Genomic DNA, 20,063 nt, shown 5'->3' with positions numbered 1-20,063 from the left:
AAACCAGAGGGCCCTCCTTGAAGCTGGGAGGGGGGGGGGGGTAGGTTCAAAGGAGATGTGAGGGTGACGTTCTTTTACTCAGTGAGTGGTGGATGGCTGGAATATGCTGCCTGGCATGATGGTAGAAGCAAATATATTTGAGGCTTTTAAGATATGTGTAAATAGGTACATTAACGTGAGGAGGATGGAGGCATATGGACATTATTCAGGTAGGAGGGATTAATTTATAGGGGATTTTTGATTTACTTTTTAGCTGGCTCAACACAACATTGTGGGCTGACTGTTCTATGGTTCTACCTTGTCCTACAGATGCTACTCGACGCTCTGGGATTGGTGTCGGTCTTATTCAAGTTCTTGACCTGAAATGTCGACTGTCCGTTTCCCTCCAGACCTGACAGCTCAATCGTGTATTGCTCCAGCATCTTGTTTGATGCTTTATTTGGAGTAATATACCAACATAATTGACCAAGAAGCGAGACGCTGGAGTTGTTCCAGATCACAGTTTCTGCATTCTCCTGTGTCAACATAAACTGAGAATTAATTAACAGACTTACTGCTGCTTTTTGTTGGAGGATGGTTGAGGGACGGTGGCGCCAGTGGATGCTGCAGTTCCGACCATGACCGCGGGGAGGTTGGCGGCGCTGTTTCCGGAAGTGATGCAGCGACCCTTCAAACGGCCGCTCGAGCGCAGAGACGCGGTGAAATGGCCGACGGTGTGGATCACATCGACATTTACGCGGATGTCGGCGAGGAGTTTAATCAGGTAATGGTCGGCCCGCTGTTGTCGGGTTCTGAAGCAGCAGGAGGTGTAGCATTCTTGAAGCCCTCTACTCTCAGACTGTCACTAGGTTGTGGGGGTTAAAATCGTCACTGGGTCGCCGAGATGGGCCTGGGTTGTCGGTGAAGAGCCATCCCGACGTCGTGCACGCATACAGCGGCACTGCCACCGTCTTATGCCGCCCTTCGGTTAATGAATGAATCGTAGCCCCGATTTGGCCTGCGTGAATTCTCCACGGAGGATATCCTAGGCCGCTGGCTTCCCGCCCAGCAATATGGAGCGGGGGGGTGTGCTCGGAATTTCAGGATAACTTATCTTTGCAAGACGGCTGATTGAATGTTTTAATGACTGCGGCTTTTATTTTCTTGCACGGACTCGCTTGATGTGCGGATCCCTCGTTCCCGACACGCATCTTTGAGAGAACAAAACATGAGAACATGGCGGCGGAGAGCGGGAGGCGGGCTGGTAAACAGCAGCCCGTGATTGCGTACCTTCAGCTAAACAGACTACTGGGTTAACACCTCTGTGCCTTAAGTGAGGGAAACATTCAAACCGTGAAAAATTCGGTTTTTGTTTTGAAGCAGAATGAATAGAATTGCAAGATCAATTTTTTCTCTGTATAATGTGTTTTGATATTTTAGACTAACTTGATGTCGCAAATCAGTTTAGTTCAGGGTTTCATTGCTCAGTTTCGGAAACTAGATGGAGGGGGTTCAATATTTGTTTGACAAACATAACAATCTTGTATAACTGCTCGCCTTTGCAAATCGGTCCCTCCCTCCACTCCGCCGCATGCTTTGGTAACGTGACCAGTAGCTGGACTCGTTTGTTTTCGTGTCCGCCTGGGGGGAGAAATGTCTCTCATTTTGTGAAGGCTATTTATTGCATAACTATTTTTGGGTGACCTTAGATCGTACCGTTTTTTTTAGTGCATTGTCACAAGTAATGACTAATATTAATCCTTCAGTGTTCATTTTGTTGTAGAAATGTAGATTTGCTTATAAAGTCTATATATTAAAAGGAAACTTGCAGAATTACCCTACCCCCTTTTTTAGTTTAGGTTTTTGAAGGTTAATTTCTTATAAAAATTAGAAACTGGCAATAGGCAACATTTTTTTAAGAATTTGGTTATTTTGATTGTTTTGATTATACTAAAATTGGATATTGTTAAAAGCTGGTATGAATTAAAATAATAAGCACTTCAAATTCTAATTGAAAACAGGAAATTCCTGACAAATTCACAGAATGCATTTTGTAAGCTTTCTGCTGCTTTTCAAGAGAGAAGTTCTACATTTGAAGTCATACTGTGTGCTATTTGCAAGTGCAATTTTTTAAACACTTTTTTCAGATGTTGTAAATAATCCTTTGGTGGTGAGCTTCAGGAAAATACATTAATTTAACAAATCATAAACGAGAAAGTTTGCAGATGCTGAAAATCTAAAGTAACAAAATGCTGGAGGCACTGCAGGTCAGGCAGCATCTATGGAAAGGAATAAACAGTTGACGTTTCAGGCTGAGACTCTTCTTCAGAACTGGAAAGGAAGGGGGAAGACGCTGGCACTAGAATTTAAAAAAGTTTGGGGGGGAAAGAAGGCTAACTCGAAGTTGAAACCAGGTTGGTGGGAAAGGTAAAGAATTGAAGGTATCTGGTAGGTTAGTGGACCATAGGAGGAGGCAAGAAGAGATAAAAGGCCAGAATTACCTATCTAAACTTTGCCCTATTGTATTATTTCCTGGCATTGAGACAAATTGATAAAATAAATTATAATAGACTTTATATTGCTTGGGATATTAACTTGTTTCAGGTGGGAATTTGTTAAAGCTTTCTGAATAAGTGTAATCACCTTTTGTAATTTACCAAGAACAAAGTTCAACAAAGTGTAGAGTTAAAATACAGCAGGAAAGTGAAGCTTGTTTAGAGTATACAAATTAGAGAGGGAAGGAAGAGGTCATGAAAAAGTTGTGGCAGGGAAAATTAAAGACAGTTGAAATATGTTTAAGGATATAGCAAAACAAAGCCCTAAGAAAAGATTAAGGCATTAGATACTAGTATGGTAATATGTGTGGAGCAGGAGGGTCTGTGTGGTTCTTAATGTATATAATATGGCAACCTAAAAGGGAAGAGTGCAAAATACCGATGACTTAAAATTAGCAACAGATGAAGTATAAAAAGGTTTTGCCTCTTTGAAAGTGGATAAGTAACTTGGTTCAGAGGGAAATTAATCTTAAACTGACTGGGTGGTGGAATTAAGGTTTATTGTCACTGGCATGTAGTGAAATTTGTTAATTTAGCAGCAGTTCAATGCAATGCATAATATAGAAGAAGAAAAATAATAAATAAAATAAGTAAATCAATTACAGTATACCTATGTTGAATAGATTAAGAATTGTGCAAAAAACAGATAATAAAAAAAGTGAGGTAGTGTCCACGGGTTCAATGTCCATTTAGGAATCGGATGGCAGAGGGGAAGAAGCTGTTCCTGAATCGCTGAGTGAATACCTTCAGGCTTCTGTACCTCCTGTCTAATGGTAACAGTGAGAAAAGGGCATGCCCTTTTAAGGGCTGGAGGTCCTTAAAAAATGGATGCAGACTTTGAGACACTGCTCCTTGAAGATGTCTTGGGTACTTTGTAGGCAGGTACCCAAGATGGAGCCAATTAAATTTACAACATTCTGCAGCTTCCTTCCGTCCTGTGCAGAAGCCCTTCTCCATACTAGACAGTGATACAGCCTGTCAGTATGCTCTTCACGATACATCTATAGAAGTCTTTGTTTTTGTTGACAAATCTCTTCAAACTCCTAATGAAGTATAGTTGCTGTTTTGCCGCTTTTATAATTGCATTGGTATGTTGGGGCCAGGTTAGGTCCTCAAAGATCTTGACACCTAGGAACTTGAAAGTGTTCACTTTCTCCTCTTCTGATCCCTGTAAGGATTGGTATGTGTTCTTTCATCTTGCCCTTCCTGAAGTCCACAGTCAGCTCTTGCATCTTACTGGCATTGGGTGCAAGGTTGTGGCTGCGATACCACTCCACTAGTTGGCATATCTTGCTCCTGTACGCCCTCTCATCTCTTATCTGCGATTCTACCAACATGATTGTATCATCAGCAAATTTATAGATGGTGTTTGAGCTATGCCTAGCCACACAGTCATGGGTATAGAGAGAGTCGAGCAGTGGGCTAAGCACACACCCCTGAAGTGCGCCAGTTTGATCGTTAGCGAGGAGGAGATATTATCACCAATTATCACAGAGGCCCAGGTTCCGTAACTTCTCAATCAGGACTGTGAGAATGATGGTGTTTAAAATGCTGAGCTATAGTTGTTGAACAGCATCCTGACATGGTTGTTTGTATTGTCCAGATGGTCTAAGGCTGTGGGAAGAGCCACTGAGATTGCTTCTGCCGTTTACCTATTGTGGTGATAGGCAAATTGCAGTGGGTCCAGGTCCTTGCTGAGGGAAGAGTTTAGTCTAGACATGATCAACCTCTCAAAGCATTTTGTCACTGTAGATGTGAGTGCTATTGGGCGATAGTCATTAAGGCAGCTCATAATGCTCTTTTTAGGCACTGGTATAGTTGTCTTTTTGAAGCAAGTGGGAACTTCCGCCCATAACAGTGAGAGGTTGAAAATGTCCTTGAATACTTCTGGCAGTTGGTTGCCACAAGTTTTCAGAGCCTTACCAGGTACTCCATCGGGACCTTCCACTGGTATGGACACAGTGAACTAACTTTGTGTCCTTCTGTCTTGTAAATTATATTTGATTTAATGTTGGTTCTGGTGTTCCAAGTGGATTGTCATTTTGAAGGTAAATTTAAGTGGTGTTAAGTTGTAGAGATCACATAGAATCAGTTCCTTCAGTCTACTGTGATTCTACATATCTATTTGAATCTCCCCACATCAACTCTTTGAGGTTCTACCACCCAGCTATACATGGGGCAATGTAAAGTAGCTAATTAACCTATCAGCCTACATATCAATGGGATATTGGAGGAACCCATGTCACCATGGAGGATGTGCAAATGCCACACAGCAGGATTGAATCCTGTTCACAGGCTCTGTAAGATATGCACTGTGCTGTTAATGTGACAGTACGATTCCTTCAAATTTCTTGGCTCTTGTATAAGGTATAAATTCTATTAATTACTAGTACCTTGCTACTTTAGAAATTATTGGATGTATAACTGAAAGACCTGGGATGCTTTGTGTACAAATTGAAGTGCCAGTGGAGGTAGCAAGTAGATAGTAAAGCAGTAAGACTAGTATTACATGAACCATGACATGCAAAAGCAAAGTTATGAAAGTAAAGATTTGATTCCAGTTCAAGTATTGCATTGGAAATGAGATAAGGAGACAATGGTTTAAGGGAAAAAAATGCATTGTTATAAAAAGACTAGATAAATTGAGGACCTTTAGGATTAACAATAGGAAGGGATTTGTTGAAATTTGTAGCTGTCAGATACTGTAAACTTTGTCCAGTGGAGGGGAGGATAACTAAATGGGGACAAATTGATAATTATTGACAAAATCTTGGGGAGAATTAGAGAAAGAAAATGATGCCGTGTAAATTGAGTACCATTGTCATTAGTAGAGTCAAGGTTTGCAGAATGAAGTGAAGTCACTGGCACAAGTTGACAGGGTATTGTATTAGTTATACAGAAAATTATTTGAATTGTAGCGATGTACTACATACAGAGCTAGAAATAACGACACGCAGTCGGTAAGTCATTTCGAGACTAGTTTATTCAAACTTTGCGGCGCTGGCATTTAATCCCTAGCGCCGCCCTCTCCGGGCAGAAATGACATCAGAGGTGCATTACCAAAGTCTCTCCCCGCGGGCTGACTATTTGTGAGCCAGTTCGCCTGCGCAGAAAGTGGGTCGCCACATAACCCCCCCCCGAACCGGCGATACACTCCCCAATGTCCACAGTCTGGATCAGCCTCTGTTTGGGAGGTCTGCCTCTGTGCCGCAGTGCCTGAACCTCGACCAGCTGCGCTGTCCACATGGGCTGGTTTGAGTCGGTCCACCTTAAAAACCTCCTCTTTCCCCCCAATGTCCAGAACGTACGTGGAACCGTTGTTGTTGATCACCTTGAACGGCCCCTTGTATGGCAGCTGAAGCGGTGCCCGGTGTCTGCCCCTTCGTACAAACACAAACTTACAGTTCTGCAGGTCTTTGGGTACATGGGTCAGGGTCCGTCCGTGCTGTGAAGTCGGTATGGGGGCCAGGTTGCCGAGCCTTTCGCGTAGTCTGTCCAGGACTGGTGTGGGTTCTTCCCCTTGCCCCCTTGGGGCTGGTATGAACTCTCCTGGGACGGCCAGGGGTGCGCCGTACACCAGCTCGGCCGACAAGGCGTGCAGATTCTCTTTGGGCGCTGTGCGAATTCCAAGCAGGACCCAGGGAAGCTCATCCACCCAGTTAGGTCCTCTCAGGCGGGCCATGAGAGCCGACTTCAAGTGACTGTGGAAGCGTTCCACTAGTCCGTTGGACTGTGGGTGGTAGGCAGTTGTGTGGTGTAGCTGCGTACCCAACAGGCTGGCCACAGCCGACCACAGGCTGGAGGTGAACTGGGCACCTCTGTCGGAGATAATGTGGGCCGGTACCCCGAAGCGTGCTACCCAGGTTGCAATCAGTGCTCGGGCGCAGGAATCAGCAGATGTGTCGGTGAGTGGGACCACCTCTGGCCACCTCGTGAACTGGTCTACCATAGTTCGGAGGTACCGCGTTCCTCGGGACACTAGTAGGGGGGCCCACGATATCCACATGAATGTGGTCGAACTTCCGGTGGGTGGGTTCGAATTGCTGCGGCGGGGCTTTAGTGTGCCGCTGCACCTTGGCTGTTTGGCACTGCGCACACATTCTGTCCCATTCACTGACCTGCTTGTGAAGCCCGTGCCACGCAAACTTGCTGGAGACCAGCCGGACGGTTGTCCTGATAGATGGGTGCGCCACACTGTGTATGGAGTCGAAAACTCGCCGCCTCCAGGCTGCCGGGACGATGGGGCGAGGTTGGCCAGTAGCCATGTTGCACAGGAGGGTCTTCTCACCTGGGCCTACGAGAAAGTCTTGCGGCTACAAACCCGAGACTGTGGTCCTGTAGCTGGGCATCTCGTCGTCTGCCTGCTGCACCTCTGCCAGTGCTGCATAGTCCACTCCCAGGGACAGGGCCTGGAGAGTGCATCCGCCACGACGTAGTCTTTTCCCGAGATATGCTGGATGTCCATTGTGTACTCGGAGATGTAGGACAGATGTGGCTGCTGGCGAGCCAACCAGGGATCGGACACCTTCGTGAACACGAAGGTCAACGGTTTGTGGTCCGTGAACGCGGTGAACGGCCTGCCTTCTGAGAAGTACCTGAAATGCCGGATTGCCAGATACAGTGTCAACAGCTCCCAGTCGAAGGCACTGTACTTGAGTTTGGGTGGTCATAGGTGCTTGCTGAAGAACGCCAGTGGTTGTCAGCGCCCCTCGATGAGTTGCTCCAGCACCCCACCGACTGCTGTGTTGGATGCGTCCACTGTGAGGGCGGTCGGAATGTCCGTTCTGGGTTGCACCAGCAACGCGGCATCTGCCAAGGCTTCCTTGGCTTTAACGAAAGTGGCCGCGGCCTCCTCGTCCCAAGAAATGTCCTTGCCTTTGCTCGACATCAGGGTGTACAAAGGGCGCATGATACGGGCTGCTGAGGGGAGGATACGGTGGTAGAAGTTCACCATACCAACGAACTCCTGCAGGCCTTTGACTGTGTTGGGCTGGGCAAAGTGGCGGATCACATCTACCTTGGCGGGCAGAGGTGTTGCCCTGTCTTTGGTAATTCTGTGGCCCAGGAAGTCGATGGTATCGAGGCCGAACTGGCATTTGGCCGGTTTGATCGTGAGGCCGAAATCACTCAAGCGTGAGTAGAGCTGGCGGAGGTGGGACAGATGCTCCTTACAACTACTGCTGGCTATAAGGATGTTCTCCAAATAGTTGAATGCAAAGTCCAGGTCGTGTCCCACCGCATCCATTAGCCGCTAGAACGTCTGTGCAGCATTATCCAGGCCGAACAGGGTGATGAGTGCTGTTTTGGGGATGTCTTCAGGGTGCACTGGGATTTGATGGTATCCCCAGACCAAGTCTACTTTGGAAAAGATTCTTGCCCCGTGCAGGTTTGCTGCAAAGTCCTGTATGTGCGGCACGGGGTAGTGGTCTGAAGTTGTAGCCTCGTTCAGTCTGCGGTAGTAGCTGCATGGTCTCCAACCCCCGGCTGCTTTGGGCACCATGTGCAGGGGGGAGGCCCAAGGGCTGTTGGACCTTCGTATGATCCCCAATTCCTCCATCCTCTTGAACTCCTTCTTCGCCAGGTGGAGCTTTTCCGGGGGGGGTGGGGGGGGGGCCTTCGTGCGCGGGCTTGGAGGAGTGGTCCCTGGGTTGGGATGTGGTGCTATACCCCATGTCTGGGCATGGCTGCCGTGAACTGCAGTGCCAGAATCGATGGAAAGTCGGCCAGGATTCTGGTGAATTTGTTGTCCGACAGCGTGATGGGAGTCCAGGTGTGGGGCCAGGCTGTGAGCTCGCAAGGAGTCTGCCCCCAGGAGTGGTTGGGCCAAGGCGGCCAGTGTGAACCGGCTGGCGCCGAACTGCAGCTGCACTGTGCGGGTGCCGTAGGTCCGTATCGTGCTGCCGTTTGCGGCCCTCAGGGTGGGTCCTGGCTTCCTGTTGTGGGTGTCGTACCCCGTTGGGGGCAAGAAGCTGATTTCCGCTCCAGTGTCGACCAAGAAGCGGCGTCCCGACTGTTTGTCCCAGACCTACGAGATACTGTCCTGGTGGCCAGCCGCCATAGCCATTAGCGGCAGCTGGCCCTGGCCCTTGCAGGACAGGCCACAACGGTGGGCTTCTGTGCCCCACCACTGGTGGTAGAAACACCACTGTTCACTGTCCTCCTCACTCCTGCTTCTGTGTTGTGTGCGCCCCCCTGCCGGGTCTGGTCTGCTGTTGGGCGCGTGGCCTGGTAATCTGACCGACGGATGCCATGCTCTCCCTCTTGGCTTTCCACAGCACGTCTGCCGGGGCCGCCACCTTCCGGGGGTCGCTGAAATCTGTGTCGGCCAGCAGCTGATGTATGTCCTTGGGCAGTTGCTCTAGGAATGCTTGCTCGAACATGAGACAGAGCTTGTGTCCGTCAGCCAGGGCCAGCATCTCCTTCATCAATGCTGACGGCAGCCTGTCTCCCAAACCATCCAGGTGAAGCAGGCGGGCACCCCGCTCACGCCGTGAGAGGCCAAAGGTCCCAATGAGCAGCGCTTTGAATGCTTCATATTTGCATTCTTCCGGGGGCAACTGTATGAAGTCCGCAACCTGGGCAGCCATTTCCTGGTCAAGGGCGCTCACCACGTGGTAGTAACGTGTGGAATCAGAGGATATGTGCCGAATCTGGAACTGGACTTCTGCTTGACTAAACCACACGCGTGGTCGCAGCGTCCAGAAAGTCAGCAGTTTTAGTGAAACTGCGTGAACAGATGAAGAGTCGGTCATCTTTGGTCCAAATCCCGTTTGGACCGTCGGGGTCACCAATGTAGCGATGTACTACATACAGAGCTAGAAATAATGACACGCAGTCGGCAAGTCATTTCGAGACTAGTTTATTCAAACTTCGCGGCGCTGGCATTTAATCCCTAGCGCCCACCCTCTCAGCGGAAATGAATTCAGAGGTGCATTACCAAAGTCTCTCCCCGCGCGCTGGCTATTTGTGAGCCGGTTCGCCTGCGCAGAAAGTGGGTCGCCACAGAATGTTAATTTTGCATTCTATTGTTCACAAATTTAAAGATTTCCTTGTACAATATGCAAAGTTGGATTGGGCAGTAAATTTTGTCCTATCTCATGCCTTTATACTAAAATTTAAAAAGTGTTTACAGTAACAAGAAAAAGTTTGTGATCCCTTTGCAATTACCTGGTTTTCTGCTCATAAAATGTGGTCTGATCTCATTCCAAGTCACAATAATAGACAGACACGATCTGCCTGTACTGATAACACACAAATAATTGTACTTTTCATGTCTGTTTTATCGAACACATTGCTCAATCATTCACAGTCCAGGCTGGAAAAAATTATGTGAACCCTTGTATTTGATATCTGGTATAAACCTCTTTAGCAGCAATAGCCTCCACCAAATATTTCCTACTGCGAGTAGGGATTTAATGCCATACCTCCATACAAAACTTTTTCAGTTCCTCAGTATTTCTGGCATACTTTGCATGAACAGCCATCTTCAGGTCGTTCTGTTATTCATTTAACTCTTGTGTTTTGGATTATTGTCTTGTTGCATGATCCTACTTCTATTAAGCTTCGGGTGACTGTCTGCGTATCTGCCGAAAAGTTCAACTTTTGTTTCATCTGTCCACAGAACATTGTCCCAGAAACATTCTGGAAAGTCCAGGTGGTCTTTTGCAAACTTGAAACATGCAGCAGTATTTTTTTTGTTTTTGGAGTGCGGTGGTTTCCTCCATGGTATCCTTCCAAATGAGCACCATTCTTGTTCACTGTTTTTCTTATAGTGGATCTATAAACAGAGACTTTTAACAAGTTCGAGAGATTTCTGCAGGTCTTTTGCTGTTGCCCTGAGTTCTTTTTCACCTCCTTCAGCATTCATTGATTGGAACACCTGATTCTAAATAGCTTTTGTGGAAGACATCCTAGAGGTTCATGTAATTTTTTTGAAACTAGTCTACGATTGTTTAAATGGTGTACTCATTACTAACAAGAAGTATTAATTGTGCTGTTAGTTTGGACAAATTGTGTCCGTCTATGATTGTGACTTGGATGAAGATCAGACTGCATTTTATGAGTAATTAATGCAGAAAACTAGGTAATTACAAAGGGTTTACAAACTTCCAACTGTAGCTTGTACAGTCCAGTCTATTGTTTTGATACCTTGCTTTTCACAATTATTTATCAATGAGGATGACTTTTTTTCTTGGTGTGGTATTTTCAAAAATATAATAGGTGAAATGTTTTTCAAGAAGAACAAGTTATATGTATGCAGAACTTTTAATCAGGACTTGATGTCAAAGATATTTGAATATTTGAAAATTTTAATTGTGTTCTTAGGAAACGGAATACCCTGGACATGATCAGATAGATTTATATGATGATGTCATTTCACCATCTGCCAATAATGGAGATGCACCAGAGGATCGTGATTACATGGATAGCATACCACAGTCTGTTTCAGAGGATGGTGGCAAAACTCCTAACTCATTGGGTCCAAATATTGTTTATACTTACACAGGCAAGAGAATAGCTTTGTACATTGGAAATCTGACTTGGGTAAGCATTGAGACTTGTTTATATTTTTACTGCTATTTTTATTTGTGCAATGGGACCTGAGTTTGTCAACATCCTTTCTTTGGGAAGTTTGCATTTTCAATTATTTTAAATGGACAAGTTTGTGTTTCAGTACAGTATCAGATGGGTAAATTAATCTGGATTTTAAAAAACATGTTGCTTCTAATGCAAATAATTCCAGTTGCATTTGAAGTAAGTTTTTTTTTTATCCAGACTAGTCAAAGAAGTTAATTCTATCTTTTAGCATTTCCACTGTTTTTCTGTGATGCAGATGCCTTAGGATTTTTTTTAACCAATAATAACTCTATTATAAATGTATTTCAGCCCTATCCTCCAATTAGATAGTTAAGATCAAGATAGGACATTCAGAAGATTAATATATTAATATTACAAGTATGTTGTCTGGCTCCAGCAGCAGTTTCTAAGCATATAATACCTTTAACACAACTGAAACCTTGCAAGACTTCGTAGGATTTGGTTTCGAACCAATAATAATGAAAACATTTTCCATCCAGAGAGATAGGCAGCTGAACAAATACTTGGTAAATCAGTTGGTTCTAATGAGGATGCTGTGGGGGAAAATGAGGAAGAGGGCAGATATCTCTGAAGGCAACAAGGTAGGAGAGGATGAGATGGGGCAGGGAAGTTGTAAACAGGGTGGGAATGTTGGAGACATTTTGTGCAGTTCTGTGTGGCTTCAAATTGATGTATCTAGTAAGAGATCAGCTAGGAGAGCAATGGAATAGTCAGGTTTACAATTGACACAGCAGTAATTCATTTGCTTGAAAAAAAGGAAAATTAACTTGATTTTCAAGAAGGCGTGTTTATTATTTGCATGAATATGACTACCAAATTCTTGTCAAAAATTAAGATTGCAAAGGCCATAGTTTTGTGCATTTGTCAGGGCAAGAGGCAGAGCTGAAGGATAGGGAACATTTTTTATGCTGATTTATGAGTTGACAGCAATTTTAGCTACTAAGCTGAAAACTGACGATTTTAGTGATTTTTGGTCTGATGTTGAATTCCTATAGATTAGAAATGTATGAAGATTTATTTAAAAGGTCATTCAAAAACAATATAATGAACTTGTAAAATTGCAGATTAGTCATGTTTTGGGTATATATTGAAAATCTTCATTCCATCTTCACAACTGAAAATGTTATTGTTTTCATTCCTCCATGTTTAGCTGCCAAGTATCATCTTCAGAAATAACTTCGTTTTTTTTTTAAAGGTTACTGAGCACAGTTAGAATGTGTGTGTTTTGAGGCATGTGACCTATTTGAAAGTGTCTCAAGGTTTTTTCCCCTCTACATTGTCATACAGTGGACCACAGATGAGGATTTGACTGAAGCTCTGCATTCAATGGGCATTACTGATATTTTAGAGATAAAATTTTTTGAAAATCGAGCTAATGGACAGTCTAAAGGGTAAGAACATATAATGAATTTACACTGATTAGGTACTTACTGTGAAATTTCTGAGTTTTATAATGGTAGTATATTTCAGTCCAAAAAAATTGGCAGTAGGTATTTAAGATGCAAGTAACTTGGAGTTTATACAGTAAATGTTCATCAGAAATCTGTGCTGTGGCGAATGGAATATCTTGCGTTAATAAACAGGAAATTTTAATTTATAACATCTAACATTGGTTATCTCCATAGATTTGTCAAATATTCTGTGTCAAGATTATTACCAAATGTTTGTAAAACACTAATAAATTGATTATACCAGCAAGAGCCTCAGAACTTGCACTACCGGTTTAGTACCCCTCAACCATCAGACTCTTGAACAAAAGTGGATAACTACACTCACTTGCCCCAGCATTGAAATGTTCCTGCAACCAATGATCTCACTTTAAGGACTCTTTATCTCATTATGTCATGATCTCATTATTTATTGCTATCTATTTATATTTGTATTTGCACAATTGTCTTCTCTCTGATCTTCATTGATCCTTTTATAGTTATTATGCCCACAAAAAAATGAATCACAGGGTTGTATGTGGTGACATATATGTACTTTGATAATAAAATTGACTTTGAACTTTGGTTAACATGTTTTCATGCATTTTTTTGTGTTTAACCAGGTTTGCACTTATTTGTGTGGGATCTGAAAGTTCATCCAAAAAACTGATGGATATGCTTCCTAAACGAGATATGCACGGACAGAATCCTATTGTCACACCCTGTAATAAGCAGTCCCTGAGTCAATTTGAAATGCAGTCTCGGAAATGTAAGAATATATAAATATGTACAAAGAAATGCAATGATTATCTTGTTGCATTGGGATATTCGCTTTGTATTTTGGTTATTATGTTTTATACATGTTTTAAATATAACATTTTCTGTTTTGATTGTTTAATAACATGTCAAGTTGTTTGATTTTGAATTCAGGATTTAGGTACTTTTGTGGAATTACTCGGGAATCTCTTATAGGTGGACTTAATGTTTTAAAGATTAAAAATTAGCTTTATTTTTCGCATGTATATCAAAAGATAGTGAAATGTTGTTTTTGTTAATGACCAACACAGTCCGAATATTTGCTGGGGTCACACCACAAATGCTGGCGTGCTTCTAATGCAAATGGAGCAAGTCCACGACTTGCCTTTATTAATTCGTACCACCTAAGGAAAACTGAACACCCAGAGGAAAGCCATATGGTCACGGGGAGAACGTGTAAACTCCTTACAGACAGCTGCAGGAACTGAACCCCAATCTCTGGTACTGTAAAGCATTCTACTAGCCGCAACACCACCAGCATGAATTGAGATTTTCCTATGCAGTGTTCAAAAGCATGGATTTTACCTGATGTATGGCAATAATTTTTATTTCAACCAGTTATACCATAGGTCTTTGATTCTGATGTTATCTAAGTGGGTTTATAAGGTAACAATAATGTCCAACAGAAGAATTGCTATCTCATGAACAGTTTATCTTCAGACTTAAATTACTTTAAGCTTCTAGAAAATTAGTTATATCATTTATATTAAATATGCAGTTTTATGTTTTGCCACCATCTGCCTACAAGATGCTCTCAGATTCCTAACTTTACAGAAGGTTCCTCGTAGGGTTGGCAGCTGGTACAAGGTTATTTGAGCTATATTGTTGTATATTGGGGAAAAATAACTACTGGTACTTGTTTTGAAAATTTATGTTTAAATGTAAGTCATTGGTGTTTGTTCTTGCAGCCACTCAGTCTGGTCAGATGTCTGGTGAAGGTAAGGCTGGGCCTCCAGGAGCCAACAGTCGATTAGCATTTTCCCAAGGTGGAAGGGGACGGGGTCGCTTCCCACCATCTGGCCCCGGTGGGGACAGATTCCCAGGACCTTCTGGACCAGGAGGGCCACCTCCTTTTCCCGGTGAATATCAAAGTAATTATCAATTTTTTTTTGGCTTTGGGGTGGGGAGGGAAATATTTTTTTTAACTGATAAATATATTTAAAAATCAAAATCAGAAACTGCTCAGTGGGTCAGACATCTGTTGAAAGGAAAACTGTTATAACATTTCAGATCTGGAACATTTCATCTGATGAATGTTCCTAGTGTTTTGTGTTTGATTTCAGTATTGTTCATGTTGTTTAGATAGCCACGTCATCTGCATTTCATATACAAAATAGAATATAAATATTGTGCAACACAAAATGCTGGACCAACTCAGCAGACCAGGCATCATCAGTGCAGAGAAATGAACAGTTGATATTTTGGGTCAGAATCATTCATCAAGATTGGAAAGGAAGAGGGGAGAAGCCAGAATAAAAAGGAAGGGGAAGGAGCACAAGCTGGCAGGTGATAGCTAAATCCAGGTGGGTGATGGGGTAGGGAAGGAAGTTATGGAAAGGTATAATGTGAGAAAACTAGGTGGTATGTGGAAGAGGCAAAGGGCTGAAGGAGGAGGCATCTGCTAGGAGAGGACAGTAACCCATGGAATAAAGGGAAAGAGGTGGAAAATCTGAGTGAGGCGGGAGGGATAGAAAGGGTGAGGGGGGGGGCTACAGGAATGAGGGAAATTAAAGGAGTGGAGAAGGAAAATGCCTGGTTACCAGAAGTTACAGAAATTGATATTGATGTCATCTATATTGAAGCCTATCAATGGAACATGAGGTATTACTCCTAACCTGTGTCTGGCCTCATTGTGGCAGTGGAGAGGACTGCACAGATATGCTGGTGGAGAAATGGGAGGTGGTTCAAAATATGTGGCCACGGGGAAATCCTGGCTATTGTGACAGGCAGAGCTAAGGTACCTGAAGAAGCAGTCCTCCAATTTGTTGGGTTTACTGATGTAGAGGGGACTGCAGTAGGACCACCTACCTTTCATGTCCCTCTAGCCTATCACCTGCTAGCTGTGCTTCTCCCCTTACCCCTACTTTCTATTCTGGCTTCCACCCTCTTCCTTTCCAGCCCAAGATGTTGACTGTTCATGTCTATTCATTGACACCTGACCTGAGTTTTTCTAGCATTTTGTGTTTTGCACAAGGGTGTTGATAATCTAATGATTAGAGATTAAATTACTGGAAGCAAATTATTGAATGAATACGTGGAGATAGAAAGTTGGTTTCAGTGTGGATGGCAATTTAAAAAATATATAAAATATTTCTGAGAGAGATGTTATTTTCCAGGGAGTTAACAAATAATGATGAAATTGATGCTCTTTCATTCTGAGATTACATGCCATGAAGATTTTTTTTCTTTTGGAGAAGTGAAGATGTTCATATTTCTAATAATTTCAGTGTTAAATGTTGAATTTATTTTCTCAGTTTAAACTGTCATTATAATATTGGTGTGCTGTCTTTTTTTGAATGTAACGCCGTCATTTCTTTTTCAGGACAAGGTCCACCACGGCCACCTCCAGGTCCTCCTGGTCCACCAGGCCCCCCAGGTCCGCCTCCACCTGGGCAAGGTCTTCCTCCTCCAATGGGTGGTCCACCAAATCGTGGTGATCGTCCTCCACCGCCAGTTCTGTTTCCAGGACAACCATTTGGGCAACCACCAATGGGACCGCTCCCACCTGGTCCTCCCCCACCTGTTCCAGGCTATGGTCCTCCTCCTGGTCCCCCTCCTCCTCAGCAAGGACCACCACCACCACCTGGCCCTTTTCCCCCACGTCCACCAGGTCCACTTGGCCCTCCTATTAATATTGGTCCACCCCCACACCTTCCTGGGCCCCCTCCAGGTGCACCACCTCCAGCCCCTCATGTAAATCCTGCTTTCTTTCCACCACCAGCAAATAATGTAATTCCTTCATCTGACAGTCGTGGACCTCCTCCATCAGATCCATATGGACGTCCGCCACCATATGACCGAGGAGACTATGGACCCGCTGGCAGGTAAATTTTGTGTATCCTTCCATTTTGATACTGTAAGAGTTGGAAAAACTGTATGTTAAATGTAACAAAGTTTAACTGAGATTAGCAAGGGGAAAGGATATTAGAATTTAAGTATTGAGTTTTGCTTGTTAAGCCTATTAGTTCAAATCAGGTATTTTGGGTCAATGTTGAAATGAATTCATAGTTTTGGTTCCATTTTTAGGTAAATTATTAAGATCCTTATTAATTTGTGACTATTTTGGAAGTCATCATCAGTTGCATTTTAGCAAATGTAGTTTGGGTTTTGGCCCAGCATGACCCGTTGTAATTTTTGGCTCTCACCTACGCCAATCTTGCAACATTTAGAAATTAAAATATTTTAAATAGAAACAGAAGAAGTACAGTTCTCTTACATAACTGAAGTTAAAGTTACTTGTCTTGAGAGTAAATGACCAGCTGGTGAAACCAATACACACTGTTTTGGTAGTGTATTGAATTTATAATCTGCATTCTGTTGCTGGAAGTCAAAAGAAGCTTCATACTTCATACATTTCCCTTTGGAGTTAACCCTTCTCTCCCTGAGTCCTCTTCAAGGAAATGACTCCTAGAGGTGGTTTTGCACTAGATTCAGACTTGGTATAACCATGGTACAGCAGCAAGGATAACTTACGCAGAAAGTGGTGGTGTTTCACAAAAGGAGTTGATTTTCAGTAACTGGATAAATGAATGGCATAAATAGAAATACTGTGTCTGACTTAAAGAGATGAATCTTTAACAAGTTTACATTAATTTTCTCAAAACAGAGACATGGATTCTTCTAGGGCTCCACTCAGTGATGCAGAATTTGAGGAAATCATGAACCGAAACAGAGCAATTTCCAGCAGTGCAATATCAAGGGCCGTCTCAGATGCTAGTGCTGGTAAACAAATAGCATGATACTTCTCTCCCTCACCCCATCACCCTCAGGAAAAACAGTATCGATTATATAAGTTAGTATTCAATGTACTGATTTTGGTGAACATTCATTAGGGATCTATTGAAGCTTCTAGATGGCATGTGACAATAGAAATTAAATCTCCAACTGAAACATATCTTTAGATTGGAGATTGTTGCATATCAGCTTTGTAGTTAGTGAGAACAGTTCAAGAAGCTTGATAATGAAATTGATATCCTTCTAATTAATGACTTTGTACATCTGGGTTCACTTCCATTAATTGGGCTAATGACAAACCAGAAATTACTGGGTTGGGGTGGGGGGAGAAGGTATGGGTAAAGAATGGGCTGAGATAGTAAGTAATTTCAGCTATGTGAGGATTATTAAGCTGACTACATTCATTGATCAGGTTTTCCATTAAGAGGTGAAGGGATGGCAATTGTCATTCATTTTGTAGAAATGAGGCCACAAAGCTTTGCTGAATTTTTGAAATGGTTTTACGATCCATGACTTCATTTACTGTTGTGCATCTTGCATATGTCTGTTGCATCTAGCAGTGGTAATGTTGCATAGAGCAACCAATCAAGATTGAATATTTCTGATTATAATTAAGAAAGGCAAACTAGTTTTTAATGCAATGACAGATTACAGTACAGGTAATGCTTGCATATCACATACTGGACACCACACAGAATTAATCTTTTAGGGGTTGGATAAGCTAGCACTAGTGTTGGTATAATTTTTTTAAGTTAATTGCTTTTTCATACTTTTATCAAAATAATCCAGTAAAATGTTGTATTTCACATTTACTTTTTACATTATTTTCTGAGCCATTGTCTTTAACTCTTATTTGTTTTTCAAAAGATTGTATTTTGCTGCCTGTTTTTAATTTTAACAATGCTGAGTCTCATCAGTTACTGTTAATTAATTCTGGATCTTTTAATACAGAAATCTAAACAATTCCAATGGATTAATTTTTTTGTTTCAATTATAGGTGACTATGGAAGTGCTATTGAAACTCTGGTTACTGCTATCTCTTTGATAAAGCAGTCTAAAGTATCTGCTGATGACAGATGCAAAGTTCTCATAAGTTCACTACAAGATTGTCTTCATGGAATAGAGTCAAAATCCTATGGCTCTGGGTCTAGGTAGGTTGTAATTTCCATTTTCATCTAAGTTCAGAGTAAGTTCAACTGACCCAACAGTATAGAAAATGCATGCTTATCTTGACATTAGTTAATAAGTGTAAACATTTTGTCACATAAGTGAAAGGTGATATTATTTGTCAAAGTCATTACTGTTTTGACTAAAGCTTGCCTAATACTGGATGGAATGGTTTGCCATTTTGTTTTCAAGAGTAAATTATCTGTATCCAATGAGGTTCAGTAAATAATTTCCAGTAATACAGCAGTTCCAGTCAAGAATAGTTTTGGTTTATGTGAGGAATTCATCTGAAGTTTCCTTTGGAAATTTAATGTAACATATTCTCAATATTGTATAAATCAAGGTTATTATGGGTCAATTTCAGATTGCTTTTGTTGTGATTTATGTGATTGTGCATATATCACATAAAACAATCAGGACATTCAGAAATAGGAGTGAAAATTGTTTCTCCTGCACTATTCTGATTTGTAAACTTATCCTTGTCATTCTAGTAATACTGATACCATGTACTTATCTGCTTTTGAGAATCTGATTGAAAGCTCTTATGTAAATCGACTTTGTCCACTGAGGGTAATCTGAACAGAAGTGTCAAAAGGGCATTAAATTTCCCTTCTGGACTTCTGTTTGAAATTGTGGCAGAAATAAAATTTAATTTGAAATTGGTGTCAAGATAATTTATACAATGGGGTAGTTACTGGGAGTACTGTGTATACAGGGCCCTTAGCATTTCAGTGATCCCTCACCTTCCCCACCCTCAAAGCCATCAGGCAGGAGATGCTGTAGTTTTAGGACAAGGACTGTTAGCTTCTTTCCCCCAGACCGTGAGACTACTGAACTCCCTGCCACCACCCAGGTCTCACTGCATGAAGCACAAGTAGTGTTATGCTGTTTACTACTTAACTTGCAGTATAAATATGCCTTATTGTTAATTTATTTGTGTTGTGTGAAAGTTATATTACTACATTGTGTACCTTAGTCTGGAGGAATGTTGTTTCGTTTGGCCGTATACATCTATACAATTAAAATACCAATCTGAAATTGAACCTACTTTGGAACAGGCTGTTTTCTACAGCAGGGGGCATGTGGAACTGAGAGCTTGGTCACAGGATAAAAGGAAGGCTTGAGTACAAAGCAAGTACAAATTTCAGAATGTTGGGCAGAATTCTTTAGGAGGATATGGATGGATGTTCCTTGTATGCAAGGCAGTTATAGTTTTTTTTGGAATCTGGACATTAGGAGGTCTAGTGAAAGCAGACGTTCAATGGTTATGTTTTTGGCGGAGCAGATTGGTTATTTTCATTTAGCAATAACAATTTATCATCACTACTTAAAAATTGCAGTGGCTATCTGACATTCTTAAAGATCTGGAGAATCTGACATTCAGCATCAATAATTTTTGACATTTGTACTGTAAATTTGACCAAGCAAATGGAATTTGGCAAGGTAAAGGCTTGAGGGGACTGAAATATTATCAATTTGATCTAGGAGACAACAGGGGAATTTGTTTCATGGGAGTAGAATGAATGGAGTTGGTCTTTGGATTAAGATGAATTGAGAAAACAGGTGA

At 42.4% G+C, this 20,063-nt stretch overlaps 1 protein-coding gene across 1 annotated transcript in view; it reads left to right on the top strand.

Moving 5' to 3' along the window:
• The first annotated feature begins 645 nt into the window (after window positions 1–645).
• cpsf6 (cleavage and polyadenylation specific factor 6) overlaps window positions 646–20,063 on the top strand; it is a 33,464-nt gene continuing 14,046 nt past the window's right edge. Inside the window, exons 1-8 of the mRNA XM_073059701.1 lie at window positions 646–763; window positions 10,860–11,078; window positions 12,420–12,523; window positions 13,183–13,328; window positions 14,284–14,466; window positions 15,918–16,419; window positions 17,202–17,317; window positions 18,327–18,480. Of these exons, the coding sequence (XP_072915802.1) occupies window positions 704–763; window positions 10,860–11,078; window positions 12,420–12,523; window positions 13,183–13,328; window positions 14,284–14,466; window positions 15,918–16,419; window positions 17,202–17,317; window positions 18,327–18,480 (1,484 nt within the window). The 5' untranslated portion in view covers window positions 646–703. The remainder of the gene's footprint in view (window positions 764–10,859; window positions 11,079–12,419; window positions 12,524–13,182; window positions 13,329–14,283; window positions 14,467–15,917; window positions 16,420–17,201; window positions 17,318–18,326; window positions 18,481–20,063) is intronic.

This window comes from Hemitrygon akajei, chromosome 10 (assembly GCF_048418815.1).
Source record: "Hemitrygon akajei chromosome 10, sHemAka1.3, whole genome shotgun sequence".
NCBI lineage: Eukaryota > Metazoa > Chordata > Chondrichthyes > Myliobatiformes > Dasyatidae > Hemitrygon > Hemitrygon akajei.
The sequence above is the reverse complement of the archived record's forward strand: the minus strand, read 5'-3'. Positions and strand labels throughout refer to the sequence as shown.